General features: G+C 38.5%; 2 protein-coding genes across 2 annotated transcripts in view; one reads left to right on the forward strand and one right to left on the reverse strand.

The window, feature by feature from the left end:
• Nucleotides 1-1,632: 1,632 nt before the first annotated feature.
• ca4b (carbonic anhydrase IV b) lies at nt 1,633-6,278 on the reverse strand. Its single transcript, XM_058413923.1, has 8 exons — nt 6,140-6,278; nt 4,895-4,939; nt 4,638-4,799; nt 3,764-3,909; nt 3,568-3,660; nt 2,874-2,940; nt 2,562-2,725; nt 1,633-2,130 (listed from the first exon to the last, which is right to left on the reverse strand). Exons 1-8 carry the CDS (start codon nt 6,198-6,200, stop codon nt 1,960-1,962), a joined length of 909 nt encoding a protein of 302 aa, XP_058269906.1. The 5' UTR covers nt 6,201-6,278; the 3' UTR covers nt 1,633-1,959.
• A 7,161-nt stretch (nt 6,279-13,439) lies between these two features.
• Nucleotides 13,440-19,546, forward strand: part of ywhag2 (3-monooxygenase/tryptophan 5-monooxygenase activation protein, gamma polypeptide 2) — a 16,955-nt gene continuing 10,848 nt past the window's right edge. Inside the window, exon 1 of the mRNA XM_058414491.1 lies at nt 13,440-13,695. Coding sequence (XP_058270474.1) covers nt 13,609-13,695 — 87 coding nt within the window. The 5' untranslated portion in view covers nt 13,440-13,608. The remainder of the gene's footprint in view (nt 13,696-19,546) is intronic.

Here is a 19,546-nt window from a genome sequence, read left to right on the forward strand (position 1 = left end):
GAAATGATTTGATCAGCATGTTGAAATAAATTTTAAAAACTGGTGGTGCGTCTGTGACGTCATCGCCATCGTGTAACAAACATGACTGTGATGAAATAATGATAAAGCAAAAAAAAGGATGTAAGTGTCCACCAGATGGCGTCTCAGCATCTGGTGGACTAAAATAAGAAGTTTACAAAAAAAGAGAGAGAAGAATTAAGATTGGCTCTGATTGTTCTTCTCTAAACAATCAGAAGAAAGACAGCAGTACATTTCAGCACTGTAGATAGCAGTGTGCACTTGATTCTGTTCAGAATAAATTCCCAAGAAGAACACATTCTATATTTTAAGGTTTTAGCCACATGACTACAGTCTAAGCATTCTGTATAGGTTATTTATCTTGCTATCTAGATAGATATCTTGATATATATGTTATCTCTCTATATATATGTTATATTTTGAGCGAAGCATCACTGCAAATCAATACACCGTCACATTGTGACACATTTTTCTCCAATGACAAAACATTTCTATTCTGACAAGAACGGTCTCTTCTACGGTGACCCTGCACCTATCCAAAGAGCCTAATGGATCACTGAACAGTTTAATAAGAATTAAACTGATTATATGCTTTTGTCTTCACAGTCCAACTGTGGTGAAAGTTTTTCCTCGTGACTGTCGCCGCAGGCTTGCTCATTAGGAATAAATGTTGGAGATAAATTGTAACTTAACTTTAAACTTCAGAATATTTTTCTATGTTTCTATACTTCTGTAAAGCTGCTTTGAGACAATGTTCATTGTTAAAAGCGCTATACAACTGAATTGAATTGAGTTGAGTTAACACAATGAATCATCTATGGGATATTTCAGAGCATGTTAGACAAGGCTATCTACCAACATCAATTAAAAACACCAATAGAGAGAATATCTTTTGCAGTTCCTGAAACTTCAAGAGTTCTGGAGAATGCCACTGATGCAGCCTGTATGGCTGCAACACCTTACTAAGACACCTTAAGATGTATTTTCCTTTTATTTGTCAATACTGTCTATATACACTAATAATCAAACCCTTTGTGAGCAGAATCAACTGAGGTTGAAGAAACAGAAAACTTCAATCTGATGCTCCAGGGCTGAATGTAAGAAAAAAAAACAGCTCTTGAGGAAGCCCAGGTAGAATATATCTGAAAATGTTTTCCCATACTGATAATTCATGAATATCCCACATTTTGATCAGGTCAGTGGTAACTACTCATTTTTACTTAACTTACATCTTTTGCTTCTCATATACCGCATGACCATTTATTTCTTTTAAAAAATGATTTTTCTACTGATTTACATTCGATATTATTGTCTCATCACAAGACTCATACACATTTTTAAGCATTTTGACTGCAAGATGTTTTCTATCCATTCATTCTACACTATATAGCCAAAAGTATGTGAACATCTGCCCATTACATTGATGTGTGCTGTTGAACGTCCCATTCCAGCCAGGAACACTGTGTTGTGGGTAATCTGTGAACAGACGAGCATGTACGATGTGTTGTCCAGGGTAATGTAAGGTTTTGTACTCAGGTTTATATTTATTGTGCATGAACTTGTTGCATTTGAGACAGGAAGAGACTTGTACATTTTATTTCAGAATCTTCTGTATATTTTATTTCAGAATCTTCCAGTTATATGATATGTACTAGACTGCGGGTATTTTTCCTGTAGACATGTTACAGAAAGATAAAAATGCTTACTAGGCTCTAGATATAATCTCTCTTTTTATTTAAATATTCTCTCTCAATTTGTAAAGTACTACAAAATTATTAAAAACTCACAGGAAAAACAATGCTACAAAAATTGGAAAGAAGAACATCTAAATTTACTTTACTATAACAAAGAAAAAGGGTGTTCAAATAAAGAGCATTTCACGTACAAATTCTCCGGTATGTGACACTGACCACTCATAGACTTCATATCCCTTTTTTTTCCCTAAAGAGTCAAAAAGGTAATGATTAAAGTACTAACAGTCAGTACTGTGCTGAAAGATGCAGTGTTGCCTCCAGAATAAGTGACTTCTCGACCATTGCGTGGCTGCACAGGGCGAAATGTGTCGGTCATGGCAGTCCCATTTTCAAACTGGAGAGCAGAGAATGCAGAAAGCTGGGGGATAAAGGACAGAAAATCAGATGGCTGGAAACGAGCTTCTCGTTACTGTGCAGTGATGATACTCAGCCAGTTACAGTCCCAGGAATGGGAGACGTAATTCCTAGAGACAGTAACACAACTGACTCAGCCCCATAAAGATAATATGTGAAAATGAAAGGAATGGCACCCTCAGCATAGAAAGAAAACTATAGGCTAGGCTCTAATTCCAGGCACTCTTTACTTTTTTGTTTGTTTTTGTTTATTTCCAGCAGGTTGGGCAATAAGAAATTCAAATTCAGAAGGATTTGCAGAGCCAAGATTGGATAGGCAGAATGGCATGAAAGTCTAGAGATGTCTGGATGATGTGAGAAGTTTTTAGTTGTAGCAACGCATCAGTTTTGTTTGACATTAGTCGAGTTGGGTTGAAAATGTTGATGATAACTTACTTGCTGTTTGCTAAGTGGAATGGTGCTTTCAAATACGGTCCAGATGACCGACTCCGCACAGTCAGGTGTGGTCAGTGAGCCGCTATAGCGAAAGTAGCGCTTCAGTAAATCTTGAGAAGGAATAAGCATTTCCAAACTCACAGATTTTATTGTGGTTTTGTTGTCTGCAAATGAATTTCAACAATAAAAAACATTCAGTCAGCCTCAGGACACAAGAGGAGCAGCACTGCTAGACACACCTTTGAACTTTGACTTAGTTCTCTCTGTTACACCATAAATCATTATAAAGAGATATGATCCAGAAAGCTTTACCAGGGATCCTGATCTGAGGCAGGGCATTTATGATGGACTCATATTTCTGGTTTGCGCTATCTGATTCCTGTGAGATAAACAACAATAAGGCAACAACTGCTTTAACAATAAGAAATTTCATCACAAACTGATTTGATCAATACCTTTAAGTATTTACTATACGCTCCACAAATAGTCATATATTTTTTGTTTAACTAATGCTGACTTAATAATGAATTAATGATGTACTTAGTGGATCAGGAAATAATAAATCATACTCTAACAGCCAACTGGGTCATATATAAATCACTATTAAGGCTGTAAATAACACCTGCGGCTTAAAACATTGATAATTACTCTTATCAGTATATGGCACAATTCTTATCTTTGAATAAATTTGATTTTGCTGTCAAAGTAAAAAAAAAATTGGCCAACAAGATGTTAATTCTTAGCTGTAATAGTTATTATTATGGCTATTGACATATGACTAGATGCTTTATTATTTCCTAATGTGACAAAGATTAGGAGAATGAGGTAACAAGGTGTTAATACTTAACTGTACTAGTCTACTGATATTACTTAATTCATCATAATATTATTCATCATAATATTATATATTCATCATAATGAAAGTATTTGTAAAAGTAATCATATGCTTTGTGGGCTGTACAGTAAGTGGTTTAATGTTTTATTTAAAACAAACAAAAAAATAGACCTGGTACAAAAATCCAAGAACCGCTAGGCCAGTTCGGTCTTTGCTAGCCTCTAGAACAGAACTGTAAGTTTCCTTTATGTGAACAATATGCATCTGTGGAAACAAAGACATTCTGTTAATCTATTAAAATACAATAATCATGCTAAATGTATGTAGAAAGAGAGAGAGAGAGAGAGAGAGAGAGAGAGAAAGAGACCTCCATAGGGTACTGCTCTCCATCAATTGTGTGCTCTGATCCTGGCCCACCATTTTTGCCCCAGTGAAAATGGATTTCCACTGCTTTGTATTTATCCTTGAGCCCTGCACCTTCAATCACAGCATCACCTGACAGGTTAACCCTGACTGGGGATAGAGAAACTGTGATTAGCTCCACAACCCAATCCAGACAACCAGTCACAATAGTCACTGATCAACGGCGTAAAACTAGTAAATGTCAATGAAACTAGTCAATGAAACCTTTTCATGTCACAAAATTGGTAACATAAATGACAACATAAGGAAAGACATGGGTTTCTCATGGACATATTAAGAGTCAAATGTTTTATTGTCTTGTATCACAAAATATACTGTACATTACAGATTTCAGTATTCAAATGAAGCCTTTATTATTGCCACACATACATTATGGCACAGTGGAATTCTTTTCTTTGCTTATCCCAGCTGAGGAAGTTGGGATCAGAGCGCAGGGGCAGCCACGATTCAGCGCCCCTGGAGCAGAGAGGGTTAAGGGCCTTGCTTAATTGCCCAACAGTGGTGGGGCCTGAACCCTGATCTTCCGATCAACAACCCAGAACTTTAACCACTTGAGCTACCACCACCCCCCGTATGTTGTTTTAAGTATGTATTCATATACAAATAGATTAAAAATTATGCAGAATTTTTTTTTCTTTCATTAGGTTCTAATCCACTTTAAATGGTTTAAAATGGTCATTTCATACATTATGTTTTCCTACATTTTCAAATGAACTCAAACTGGGATGATATACAGAGCCTGCTGTATATTTTCAGTACAATCAGTTTACAGAATGATCTCAGCTACACATTTACATTTATTCTGATTAATAACTCACCCGTGTGTCCATTGTTGGTGATAATGCTAGAGAAACTGTGTTGGTAACCATGGAATTTGAAGAGATTTAGGTTGTTTTTAGCCACCTTTTGTGTTACAATGTTAATAGGTGACTGGCTTTGGCCACCACAGGCTGGTTCTACGTCCTTCCATTTATCCGGTCCTACAGAATAAAATCTAATCTTATAAAACCAGAAAACTATTTTCTCTCAATTTTAAATATAAAAGTTATTTTGTAAAATAATAATCAGAACTCACCTTTGCAATTGCAGTCACAAGAAACCTGGGATTTATAGCACCAATCTGAAAGAGCAGTTCAGGTTTATGACATGACACACTGGAAGTTTTACTGTTGCAGCCTACTTTTAGTACCCTATTTGCACAATAGACTAATACTGAAATACTGTTTAACTGTGTGCTTTAGTTCTCATAAAATGAACCTCAAGAATGATAAGTTCGAACCAAAACCACACCTCACAAAGTAATGAATTAGAAATTAGAAGAAGAAGAAGAAGAAGAAGAAGGAAACTCAATAAATTAAAAAGACTTGCTTAAACAAGGATGGAGAAAAGTAATGATGAGCCTCACTAATGAAATGCTCCATTATGGACTTTTGAATATATATACTGTTCTGTGAAGTACAACACTTCAGTAATTCATGGTGCAAAATGTTTCTTAACCTGCTGCAATTTTGTGGGCCAGTGGTAACAGACCATTTGCCAGTTCCCTCAAAATCAGGTCATTTGGCTTATCGTGTGAAATTCACTAAACTGTGTTCCTTAAGCAGATTCAATCCTGTACTTCACTTAAACTTAAGAAGCTTCAACACTGTACATCTCACTACAAAAGATTTGAATTCAGCTGATAACTGATCTGGAATCACATGAAACAATTTTAGAATATATTCCTTACAGTATGATCATTTTCCTATGCATGAATACCATTTCCTGTGATCTTTTTCAGGTATGTTTAATATAAAAAAGTGTTGTTTTAATGTATCAAAGTACACACCTGACATTAGAATAAGAATTAGAACTTTTAATCAGACATTCTACAGGTTCATGTGCTGTTGTTTAAGAAGAATGTCAGTCCAGTGACCAGAAGATACAAGGTGGCTTGAAACCAGCATTTTAGGGAAGTAGCAAATTACATAAAACTTACCACACATGATTCTACTTGGGTGCAAACGCGAAAGGAAAAGTCTAACTGAAAGATTACTTCAGCAGTTAAATCTACCCAATATCATCTGTTCTAAATATACTTAGAATGGGAGACACCAGACCCAACTAACCCCTGTATGTTGTACAATAATGTACAGTCAACACCTACATACTCTGCTTTATTCACCTGAAATAAGTTCCAAAGTTTTGGCCTCACTAAAATATCACCAAATGTACAGGAATTCATTTTAGAACAAATGCGTCATTCGAACATATTTAATAACAAATCTGTAAAATCAAAATAAAATTAGTTTAAAAAATAAATAAAAATTCAATGACATACCAGCACCCGCAGTCATCCCTAACATAGAGACTAAAAGAACCAGTAACTTTAAGATTTCCATTTTACTTTGTTTGCTAACTATGACCACAAAACTCAAAAAACTCTGAATATCACTACTTTAACATTGATGCACAGTGAAGGAGGCTTTTATAGTTTATGGCCATGTGGTATCTTACAACACCTATCAGTAACTCCTCCTTTCTGATGGATCCACCAAAAGCAATGCTATCCATTTCCTGACAGGTTGAAATATGTGTTTGCATAAGGATGTACCCAGAATATATCAAGCATAATTATAAAAAAATAAAAATAGCTCCTTAGGGTATATATCTTACAGCTGAGACATTTTTATGTTGTTAGATTGGGGAAGAAACTCTGAAAGCTGTAAAACTTTGTGATAAGTTTTGAGAACTTACTTTTTTTATTATGTGTGGAAGTTCACATATACATATATGGAAAAGCGACATAGCGTCTGATTGTGATCAACATTAGCCAACAGAATGGCTTAGAACTTTGGCAAAGATGTACTGTACCAATAGAACATCACTATCTACTGTAAAAGATATTCCCCCAGTTGATGTTTCTTTGATGATGGAGAAAAAACCTTAAACAAGATCTCCCATAGGTGTTTAATTATTATATCTAATAATTTACATCATTTTAATTCTCATCAAATCGTTCAGTGATTATTCATGCCCTGTGTGTCAGTGCATGCACTCCTGTAAGTGGAACATAAACATTGTACATTCATAATTTGATCATCGTAAACTGAACTGAAATATGTGGAGAATGCTGCTCTTAATCTAATTTTTAAATACTACAGTTTTATTCACATATTCATTTTATAAATTGTCCAGTTTATGGAAAATGCTAAAAACAAGAAGCCTGAGAAGCTAAAGAGAATTTTATATGCACATTCCAACCACAAAAAGTTCTCAGCATTCCTGTGATGTGGAATTATGTTCCACACAGGAACACAACATCAAGGCTTAAGTCAGTGGAGACCTTGTTAATTTCTCTAAATATAATTCTAAATGATCATGGATATGCTCTACAAGCACTGATTTGTTCATCACTAACGATAGAGAAAACTCAAAAAAAGAAGCCTTTATCGTTGCCACACATTACATTACAGCAGAGAGAAATACTTTTCTTCACATATCCCAGCTTTGGAGATTGGGGTCAAAGGGCCAACAGTGGCAGCTTGGCAGTGATGGGGCTTGAATTCCAACCTTGCGATCAACAACCCAGTGCCACCAGAGCCCTTGAAATGAGTAACATATAGTTTTAAAACATCCCACCAAATTATTTACTTCACCTGAGGAATAACAGCTGGCAGAAGAAATGACATTTTCATTAAGCCAGAAGATATTAATGAAGTACAAAGACCACCTCATCACTCCATAGATATTGCTAGAAATGGAATTTTATTGGGTGAACACAAACAAATGGAGTGATACAAATACTGAAATGTACAAGTTCTGTTGCAGTTCATTTCAGCACAATCAAATTAATTAACCAGAACTAACAGTTGTATAGATATATGCCATTTCTAAGGAATCAAACACAACAGACTGTACAGTTATATGAAAATAATCCTCATTAGGGTGGTGTGATATAGCACAACAAGGTGGCTCTACCACCCTGATATTTGTTTTCAATCAATCTTGACAAATGTGTAATTCATGTTTCTCCACATTACTATAGAAGCATTTTATACTATAGAGGGCTGAATTCAAAGACACCCCGGAAATCAAAGTGAAAAAATGCATCAGGCCAGTCCATTTTGCTGAAATTTCATTGCAGCAAATCAAAATGGTACTCAGTAGTTTGTAGACGACATACTCTCGCCACATGAGGCCGGGCATTTTCATGCACCAGGAGGAACCCAGGACCTACTGCACCAGCATAGGGTCTGACAATGGGTACAAGGATTTCATCACGATACCTAATGGCAGTCAGGGTGCCATTGTCTAACCTGTAGAGGTCTGCGTGTCCCTCTACGGATACGCCTCCCCAGACCATCACTGACCCACCACCTAACCGGTCATGCTGAACGATGTTACAGGCAGCATAATGTTCTCCACGGCTTCTCCAGACCCTTTCACTTGTGCTCAGGATGAACCTGCTCTCATCTGTGAAAAGCACAGGGCACCAGTGGAGGATGTTGGGCGCTCAGCCCACTCTCATATAGTCTGTTTCTGATTGTTTGGTCAGAGACATTCACACCAGTGGTCTGCTGGAGGTCATTTTGTAGGGCTCTGGCAGTGCTCATCCTGTTCCTCCTTGAACAAAGGAGCAGATACTGGTCCTGCTCATGGGTTAAGGATTTTCTACTGCCCTGTCCAGCTCTCATAGCCATCAACAGCCAGTTGATGTAATGGAAGCAAAAAAAATGGATCTGGGAGACTTTGACAAAAGTCAAATTGTGAAGGCTGGATGACTGGGTCATCTTCAAAACAGCATGTATTGAATATTGCTGGTATGCAGTCATTAGTACCTACCATAATAGACCAAGGAAGGACAACCGATAAAACCGACACAGGGTCATAGGTGCCCCAAGCTCATTAATGTGCCTGGTCCAATCCCACAAACAAGCTACTGTAGCACAAATTGCTGTAAATGTTTTCTGGCTATGAAGCAAGGTGTCAGAAAACAGAATGCATCTTATATTACTGTGTATAGAGCTGCATAGCTGCAGAACAGTCAGAGTGCTGAATTCTGGCCACTGCCATGTGGGAATACTGCTGCCATTAAGGAGAGTACTTGGTCTACTATGTTTATGTAGGTGGTAGGTGTCAGTGTAACATCCACATGAATGCAAGGATCCATGGTTTCTCAGCAGAACACTGCACAAAGCATCACAATGTCTCTGCCTTTCTCCCATGCATCTTGGTGCGATCTCTTCTGCAGGAAAGTGATGCACACACTAACCCGGCCATCCTCGGGATGTAAAAGAACACGTGATACATTAGACTGAGTCACCTTCTTCCACAGCTCCATGGTGCAGTTCTAATGCTCATGTGTCCATTGTAGCCACTTTCCACCCCACGGGACCTGCTGTTTTGCAGTTCCTCTGACTCAGTCATCTAGCCATCACAATTTGGCTCTGGTCAAGGTTACCCAGATCCTTAAAATTGTAAATTATTCCTGCTTTCAGCACATCAACTTTCAGTACTGGCTGTTCACTTGCTGTATAATACTGTATATCTTGACTTGTACCACTGTAATGTGATAACCAATGTTAATCATGTCTCCTGTGAGTGGTTTTAATGTTATGTCTGATTGGTTTAATGGCTGACAGGAAATAAATACAAAGCCAATTAATCTAATTTGTTTCATTCTGGACAATAAATGCTTATATGAAGTTTTGAGGTGAATTGGGACATGATATTGAGACTTAATTGTAAATATGATATTATGTTCCCATACCCATATACTTATTTTTTGTCCTCTCCCCGTTAACTTATTGGCTTTCTGTTACTATTGCTTTATTTTTTTATTGCTAAACTTATTGCTATTGGCAACCAAACATTTCACAACCATGTGTTCTATTGTAACTAGGTAGGTGATAATCGAAATTTCCTTTCCATATTATAAATGTCATAAACAGAAATTGGACTGGTTTTTTTTAGAAGGTCATAAGTTCATATCTAAGCACTGCCAAGCTGCCATTGCTGGGCTCTTGAGCAAGACTCAACCCTCAACTTATCAGCTGTATAAATGAGATAAATGTACGTTGCACTGGATAGGCGCATCTGGCAAATATAATCGATTTAAATGTAAAGGACGCAAAAATCCCACATATAATCAACATATTTCAAAGTCATTTGTAAACTATATACAAGTGAACAATGTAGAGTGTCATTTGATTGAAAAGGAGCTGATAGCTGATACTTTGTTTATTCTCCATAAAAGTCAGTGTTTACAAATGTAAGTGTTTTAATGAAAATGACAAAACAAAATGCTAAATTGTATGATATATGCATATTACTTTTCAAAAGCATCTTTAACCACACAGTAACCAAACAGTCAAGTGTTTCAAAGTCATCCAAGCTCTCATCTATCTATTACTGCTTCAATAAAGTTATTTGATTCATTTCGCTAAACCAGCGTCCTGACCAGCCTCTTAGTTCAGCTTCATAACAATGTTATCTGTGTCATGATGGATGTCTTAATCAAGTTGTTTAGGCAAAGTTGTTCCACTGTATATCCAGTTCCATCCAATTACCTGCAAAGTGGAGATACTATATTGTATATCCAGATAATGGACATGTCTAAATCCAGGGTGTGTCATGAAAGAACTTGCTCTGGAAGTATCATCCACTGTTCACACATTTGCACACATGCACTTTATGTAGCTCGGTGTTTTATGGGGCATTATTTCATTTCACTGTTTACTGCATTGGCTGCATATGGCGGAAATTACAAAAAAAAAAGTTTCTTGACTCTTGACTTGACCAGTCCTAAATCAGTCAGGTTTGCTGTTCATTATGTGTGTGATGTATTGCTCCTTATATTAATAGGATGGAGCAGTGTAGTTTAAAAAGATTCACATTTAAATTTACATTTTTTGTCATATACACAATAATGCCTAGAATAACAACTAATTTAAATAATTAATATTTAAACATATATACTTTGCAAAATTCTTAGGCAGGTGTGACCAAATGCTGTAAGTAAGAATGCTTTAAAAATAGAAATGAACAAAATGGAAAGTAAATGAACAGAAGATAGATCTAAATCAAATCAATATTTGGTGTGACCACCCTTTGGCTGCAAAATAGCATTCATTCTTTTAGGTGCACTTACATCTAGAAGGAACTCAGCAGGTAACTTGTTCCAAACATCTTGGAGAACAAACCACAGATCTTCTGTGGATGTAGGCTGCCTCAAATCCTCCTGTCACTTCATGTAATCCAAGACAGACTCAATGACGATTGAGATCAGGGCTCTTCAGGGGTCAAACCATCACTTCCAGGACTCCTTGTTCTTCTATACACTGAAGATAGTTCTTAATGAAATTGGCTGTATGTTTGGGGTCATATAATTTTTGTGTAACAGTATATTATACCTCAGTAACCTGTGATCACTGTCAGTAAACACACTCTCTGTCTGATTAATGATTGATTGATAAATCTATTGCTTTGACATTGGCATTAATAATACTTTGGCATTATTATTATTATTATTATTATTATTATTATTATTATTATTATTATTATTATTATTAATATTTTAAGTTGTTGAATGTTTCTATTTTTATTTATGGATATTGTAGCATCATTCATCCTTTCTTACATTTCACAATTATTATTTAGAGAGAAACAATTATTAATCAAAAATTCATAAATCAAATCATGGAGCTACCACGTAAAAAAAACAAAACAAATAAATACAGTAGGCTACATGCAACAAAATGAGGTATTTAGAACAAAAAAATACATCATTCAATCATTCATCTTCAGTGACAACCTGATCCTGACAGAGTGCGGTTATTTGTGGGAATTTATTAATAATCATTTATCAAGATCGTTTCATCTAAAGAGATTACAGAGAAATGTATTATATATAATCTTTTAAATCACACGTATCAAGCCCGTAATGCTACCTGATCAACTCCATCACACTATGTTCACTCCAAAGCCGTTGCCTAGCGACCTCTTGTGTTCTGCACGTGCCATTGAACAAAACACAGGGCTGAAACGCTGCTTGCAATAAACACCTATCTTTAATGCGGGACAGTCCAGTGTGTGTTGACCTTTTGCGATTCAGTGGTTGAATCAAACTGTTATAACACGTGTAAACAACAACAACAAACAAAAGAAAGAAAGAAAGAAAGAAAGAAAGAAAGAAAGAAAGAAAGAAAGAAAGAAAGAAAGAAAGAAAGAAAGAAAGAAACAAACAAATAAATGGATCTCAAAGACGGGAGACTCAGGACTCATGTATATACTGTACATGGTTCATGCTGATATTGTTGAGATGATTTCAGATCTATCTATCTATCTATCTATCTATCTATCTATCTATCTATCTATCTATCTATCTATCTATCTATCTATCTATCTATCTATCTATCTATCTACAAATATATTTGACAAGAGCCAAAGTGTGATCGTCAGACATTGTCAGGGCACCTCCAATATGGCAGGTCTTGTGGGGTGTTTCCAGTTTGCAGTGGTTAAGTACCAACTAGAAACGGTACAAGGAAGTAGAACTGGTAAACCAGCGACTGGGTCACAGGTACCCTGGGTTAACTGATGCGCCTGGGAAGCAAAGGTGAGCCTTTCTTGTCCAATCCACCCGAAGAGCTACTGTAGCACAAATTAGAGTAAAGGTTAATACTGCCTATGAGAGAAAGGTGTCAGAAAACACATGGGGCTGCGTAACCACAGAATAGTCAGAGTGCCCATGCTGACCCCTGTCCACCACTGAATATGGCTTCAATTGATGTGTATGGGTATCACTTATATGGATTTGGGGGAGATGGTACCAGGATACCATATGGAAAGAAAGTAAGCTAGCAACAGCAGTGAGATGCTCTGGGCAGTATTCTATTCAATATTAAGTACAGCATAAGTAGCAGGAAAGTGTTTCAGAATGCACAATTGTGCCTTTAGAGATGCTTTTCTATTCACCACAGTTGTAAACAGTGGCTTTTTGAGAAAGTGTATAGTTCATTACAGTGTATATCAGCTCAAACTATCATACGAAGATAATATGAACTCAGAAACTACACTGACCTAAGAGTTCCTCATGAGCTCTTGATTGCTGTTGTAGCAAGGACATTATTTAGATACATTTACATAATTTAGTGTCCAGTGTCACCCAAATGAGGATGAGGTTCCCTTCTGAACCTGGTTCCTCTCAAGGTTTCTTCCTCATATCATCACAGGGAGTTTTTCCTTGCCACAGCTACCTCAGGCTTCTCATCAGGGATAAAATAAATAGGGATAAAATAGTAACTTAAATTTAAACTTGAATAAGAAGATCATACTGTGTGTTTTTGATGGAGAATATAAAGTCCCTCTGAATAAGGGTGTGCTAAATGCTGTAAATATAAACGTCCTCAACTCCTGCCAGGCAAAAACAGAAACAAATCTGAACCAACTTAGACGTCTTATACAATCACACATGTTGAAAACAGAAAAGAGGTTTTTGAAAATAAATTGCTCTGATTGGGTGATCGGAGCGGCGATTTAATAGCTTTTGGGCCCCCTTATAAGGAGCGTTACATCACGCGCGAGGCGCGCGCCAGGTTTAGACGCTGACGTAGAGCTGCAGAGCGCGCGAGCAGGAGGGAGGGGCCAAAGGGGCCCCCGTCGGCACCAGAGCAGACGGCGAGGAACAGCTGCAGAGCGGTGCTCCTTCACCCAATTAGAGTGACGAGAGAAAAGAGACAGGAAAGAAACCACAGCATATTTAAAATTTTACTCATACCGTAGATTAAACAAACCATAACATTAAAGATGGTTGACCGTGAACAGCTGGTTCAAAAAGCTCGACTAGCTGAGCAGGCGGAGAGATACGACGATATGGCAGCAGCCATGAAATCGGTAAGTCACCGTTTCACTTCTGATACGCGATAATAACGCCGATATCTTTATTTCGATCTTTCTCTCTTTCCTTTTATCATATCCGTGTCGCCAGTAAAAGCTTGTCAGGTCATCTGGGAGAAACTGAGCTATATAATGGACAGTGAATAGTCCAGTTTAGACCGAGTCAATATGATATGGCTTTTATAAATAACAACCGTATAAAAGTGGGTCCTTTTGCATGCTCTTTTCAGCTGATTATTAGAGCAGTGTCACGGGCTGGGTGTATTATATCAGGGGGTATTATATCTGCTGCTTGGGCGGTGCCTTCTGTCTTCTAGCTTTCAGTCCAATGAATGAAGAAACACAGGCACACAGAATATAACCCAGTGAGACACCTCAACTCTTTAAATAAAAAGAATATGGACAATATGTTTCTCTATATAAAACATATATAATGCATGTTTACTGGCAGATAGCTCATTCATGTGGTGTGCTTCATTCATTCATTCTTTTATTCATTCAGTCATTCAGCAAGCTTAACGTTTAAGAGCTCCACATCTGGACAAGATACAAGATAAAGCCACATTCTCTGCCATTTGTATTGTCATTACTAAATTGGTATGGCCGTAATGACAATCCTCACCAACGTCGTATTTATATGTGTGTGTGTGTGTGTGTGTCTGTGTGTGTGTGTGTGTTTTATTTTCCCACAAATGTGCATTTCCCCTCTAAGCCAACGTCAGAGGCGGTAGAAATCCTTCTCGAAGCTTCCATCGCTGTCATATTGCAGTGGGGCCCAGCACTGCTTTCTCTTCATTCCTTACCTTACTTGTTCTCATTTTAGCTTTGGTGATTATGTCAGTATATGTTATATATATATATATATATATATATATATATATATATATATATATATATATATATATATATATATATATATGTGTGTGTGTGTGTGTATATATATATATATATATATATATATATATATATATATATATATATGTGTATGTACCCCTCCTATACTATACTATATATAGACATATGTCTACATGTAAATATATATATGTATGTATATAAAGGAACCTATTTGCTATAATCATTAGCAAAATTTAAATTTTTTTCCTCCATATAGTTTATTAAGTAATTCTCAGTTCAGGTCCTTGAGAGGAATTTAGATGATGTGATCTGTCAGTGTCTTGTGTTGGTTCTGTGTTCTGTTCAGGCAAAATGAAATGGCAAGGACACATGGATTTTAATCTGAGATTTTCATCACACACACACACACAAACACACACACACACACACACACACACACAGAGGAGGCATCACTGAGAGACACACAGCACCACACAGGCCCTCCCCACCTGCCTTACAGTTGACATCATGTCTTTATAGCTATGATGTGATTTAGCATGTCTCTATATCTGTTAACTAGCAGTGATTATGAAGGAAATTATAGTGTATATTATACATTTGTTTTTAAAAATGCTGCTTTTAAAGTGAGTAAAGTCTCTTCACTGGGTGGTAATTGATAGCTGCTTTCTGTATCCACCAGTACCACTGAATGTATATTATCAACTCATTTCAAGTATCTAATAATTTTAAGAAACATAAAAATAAGCATCCATACTGCTGCTGCTGAAATAACAAATAGACATTCTGCATGCAGCCATATGCATGATTAAGCATAATTAACATGATTATTCTGAATAAGGGTTAATACATGTAAATCACAATTAATTAACTATCAGATATTATATTGATATTATAACAGTACTGCCAATTAAAAAATGATCTGGTGATAATTTTGGTAAACTGGGGTAGAAATTTAGGTATTGTGTAGGATTTGTTACCTGTAAGGACACAGTTCAGATGAATAACAGATGACTACACGCGCTGAATGTGAGCATTTTTGTTGTTCATTCAAAGTGGCATATTTCAATAAGTAGAACACATTACGTCTAGGACTGTGGCCACTTACAGTAAACTGAATTAATTTGTCCACATTGAGTCTCAAGCAGAACTTGTGAACAAGTTGAATGAATGTTGAGTAGACTGAACTCCACTAATGCAAGTAATTTTTTGCAAGTCATATTCTGCTAATTTTGCTTTGATTATGTCTACCCCCGGTGTGGTGGTTTAGTGGTTAGCACGTTCACCTCACACACTTGAGTCTCCCTCCTTCTCACTGTGTGATATGGCACAGATTTGGATTGAAGTCTTGTTTGGGCAAGTGAAGTCATTACAGCCAGATAAATGAATGTAAAATCTTCAACAAAATGTATCTTAATGTGAATGCAAATAAAGTAGAATTAAGTCTGGGTTGAAAATGATATGAAAATTCCCAGATCCTTGAAGGTACAGCATGCAGAATTGTGTAGATATAAGTTCCTTGTAGGTTTCCATCTTTGCCTAAAGGATTGTTAGAAGAATTTGTACAGCTTGAAGGCAGGAATCTATTGATGAATGAAAAATATTATAGCTAATACTGCAGTATATTTCTCAGCTGTTATTTCACAGATTGTTATTTGTCTAGCAACTATGTTGTTTGTTCTCAGGAAAAGACTAGAGACCAATCAAATACTATACTCCTATTAGAGATTTTTTTAAAATCCACTTAGACAGTAGTCCAGCCAATCAGTGTTTGCCTAGTCTAGATTTAAGGGATTATAAATTTGTATGTAACTGTCCACTTTGTTTATTTGTATATATAAAGTAAAACACCTGACACAAGGTGGAAATTATGCATCCTGCACAGTGGCCAGAGGGATTCCTCTTGCAGAACACTCGCTAGGTCACGACATGATGCAAAACATTTCCTGACTCGTTCCTCCAAAACATCCCAAAGTGTCTCAATAATATTCAGATCTGGTGACTGTGCAGGACATGGGAGATGTTCATCAAACCACTCTGTCACCAGTCTTGCTGTGTGTGTTACTGCATTATCATCCTAATACACAGCATCACCTTCAAGGGACAGTGTTTGACCCACTGGGTGCACATAGTCTTCCAGAATGGTTTGGTAGTTGTTGACAGTCGTTGACAAGTAGTGGGCTTAGGGAATGCCATGATATTGCAGCCCAAACATCACTGATCCACCCTGGTGCTTCACTATAGGCATGCAACAGGGTGGTGAGCTTCTTTGGGGCTTCTTCACATTGTAACAGTGAAGGTGGACTCATTAGAGAACACTACATGTTTCACATTGTCCACGGCCAAAGATTTATACTGCTGCTCCAATGAAACCGACGTTTGGCATTGTCACAAGTCACTAAAGACATGGCTATAGCAGCATCACTGTGAACATTGACCCCTTGCTGCTCCTGATGAACAGTTTTGTTGGAAACCAGAGAGTTGAGGTGTGCATTTAATTCTGCAGTGAGTTGGAGATGCTCTGAACCGGTTATCACAATGTGGGAAAATCTCCCTACGCTTGCCCATTTTTCTTGCTCCCAACACCTCAATGTAAGGAACTGACTGTTCACTCGCTGTGTGATGTATGCCATCCCTTGACAGGCTGAAATTCTGTGAGCTTGCATTTAAGTATTAGAAATCCAGAAGATTAGCACACAAAAGGCTTTGTTGAAGCTTTGAAGGGTTCATTCATTTGGTTTCTGTAAAGTGTATTTATTTATTTGGGTCATTTATAATTCTGTAATGGGAAAAATCGATAGTGTTAATACTCAAAAACTCAATAATTGTACATGTATGGGATTTGAAACACATTAGCACAAGTCGGTATTGCATACTTCTGTTAATATTTCCAATATATAATGATTGCTTTGAGCTTGAAAGTTGAAAGAATGCTGGAGTAGTCAAATAAATGTGTGTGTGTGTGTGTATGTACAGTATATGTGTTAAGTATAAGTTGAAGTGTTATAAGTGTTACTTGTTAATGGTGTATTTGATATAGATATTCACTTTATTTTGCTTCATTGAGGTTTTGAGGTAATTTGTACTATTTGAAGTGTTACAAAGACCTTTCTCAGTCCTTTCTGAGTCCAGTGTCTGTGTTACTATATAATGCTCTAGATAAAAGTAGTACATTGTGATTAAGACAAAACAATAGCACAACTCACCCTCTCACTCACTCACCCTCTCACTCACTCACCCTCTCACTCACTCACCCACTCACTCACCCACTCACCCTCTCACTCACTCACCCTCTCACTCACTCACCCTCTCACTCACTCACTCACTCACTCACTCACTCACTCACTCACTCACTCACTCACTCACCCTCTCACTCACTCACCCTCTCACTCACTCACCCTCTCACTCACTCACCCACTCACTCACCCACTCACCCTCTCACTCACTCACCCTCTCACTCACTCACCCTCTCACTCACTCACCCTCTCACTCACTCACCCACTCACCCACTCACTCACCCTCTCACTCACTCACCCTCTCACTCACTCACCCACTCACTCACCCACTCACCCTCTCACTCACTCACCCTCTCACTCACTCACCCTCTCACTCACTCACCCTCTCACTCACTCACCCTCTCACTCACTCACTCACTCACTCACTCACTCACTCACTCACTCACTCACCTTCTCACTCACTCACCTTCTCACTCACTCACCTTCTCACTCACTCACTCACTCACTCACCTTCTCACTCACTCACCTTCTCACTCACTCACTCACTCACTCACTCACCTTCTCACTCACTCACCTTCTCACTCACTCACTCACCTTCTCACTCACTCACCTTCTCACTCACTCACCTTCTCACTCACTCACTCACTCACTCACCCTCTCACTCACTCACCCACTCACTCACTCACCCACTCACTCACCCTCTCACTCACTCACCCACTCACTCACTCACTCACCCTCTCACTCACCCACTCACTCACTCACTCACTCACTCACTCACTCACTCACCCTCTCACTCACTCACCCTCTCACTCACTCACCCTCTCACTCACCCACTCACTCACTCACCCTCTCACTCACTCACCCTCTCACTCACTCACCCACTCACTCACTCACTCACCCTCTCACTCACCCACTCACTCACTCACTCACTCACTCACCCTCTCACTCACCCACTCACTCACCCACTCACTCACTCACCCTCTCACTCACCCACTCACTCACCCACTCACTCACTCACCCTCTCACTCACTCACCCACTCACTCACTCACCCACTCACTCACCCACTCACTCACTCACTCACCCACTCACTCACTCACCCTCTCACTCACTCACCCACTCACTCACTCACCCACTCACTCACTCACCCTCTCACTCACCCACTCACTCACTCACTCACCCACTCACTCACTCACTCACTCACTCACCCTCTCACTCACTCACCCACTCACTCACTCACCCACTCACTCACTCACTCACTCACTCACTCACTCACTCACCCTCTCACTCACTCACCCACTCACTCACTCACCCTCTCACTCACTCACCCACTCACTCACTCACCCTCTCACTCACTCACCCACTCACTCACTCACCCTCTCACTCACTCACCCTCTCACTCACTCACTCACTCACTCACCCACTCACTCACTCACCCTCTCACTCACTCACCCTCTCACCCACTCACTCACCCGCTCACTCACCCACTCACTCACTCACCCACTCACTCACTCACTCACTCACCCACTCACTCACTCACTCACTCACTCACCCACTCACTCACTCACCCTCTCACTCACTCACCCGCTCACTCACCCACTCACTCACCCACTCACTCACTCACTCACTCACTCACCCTCTCACTCACCCATTCACTCACCCTCTCACTCACTCACCCACTCACTCACTCACCCTCTCACTCACTCACCCGCTCACTCACCCACTCACTCACTCACCCACTCACTCACTCACTCACTCACTC

This window comes from Hemibagrus wyckioides, linkage group LG17, assembly GCF_019097595.1.
Source record: "Hemibagrus wyckioides isolate EC202008001 linkage group LG17, SWU_Hwy_1.0, whole genome shotgun sequence".
NCBI lineage: Eukaryota > Metazoa > Chordata > Actinopteri > Siluriformes > Bagridae > Hemibagrus > Hemibagrus wyckioides.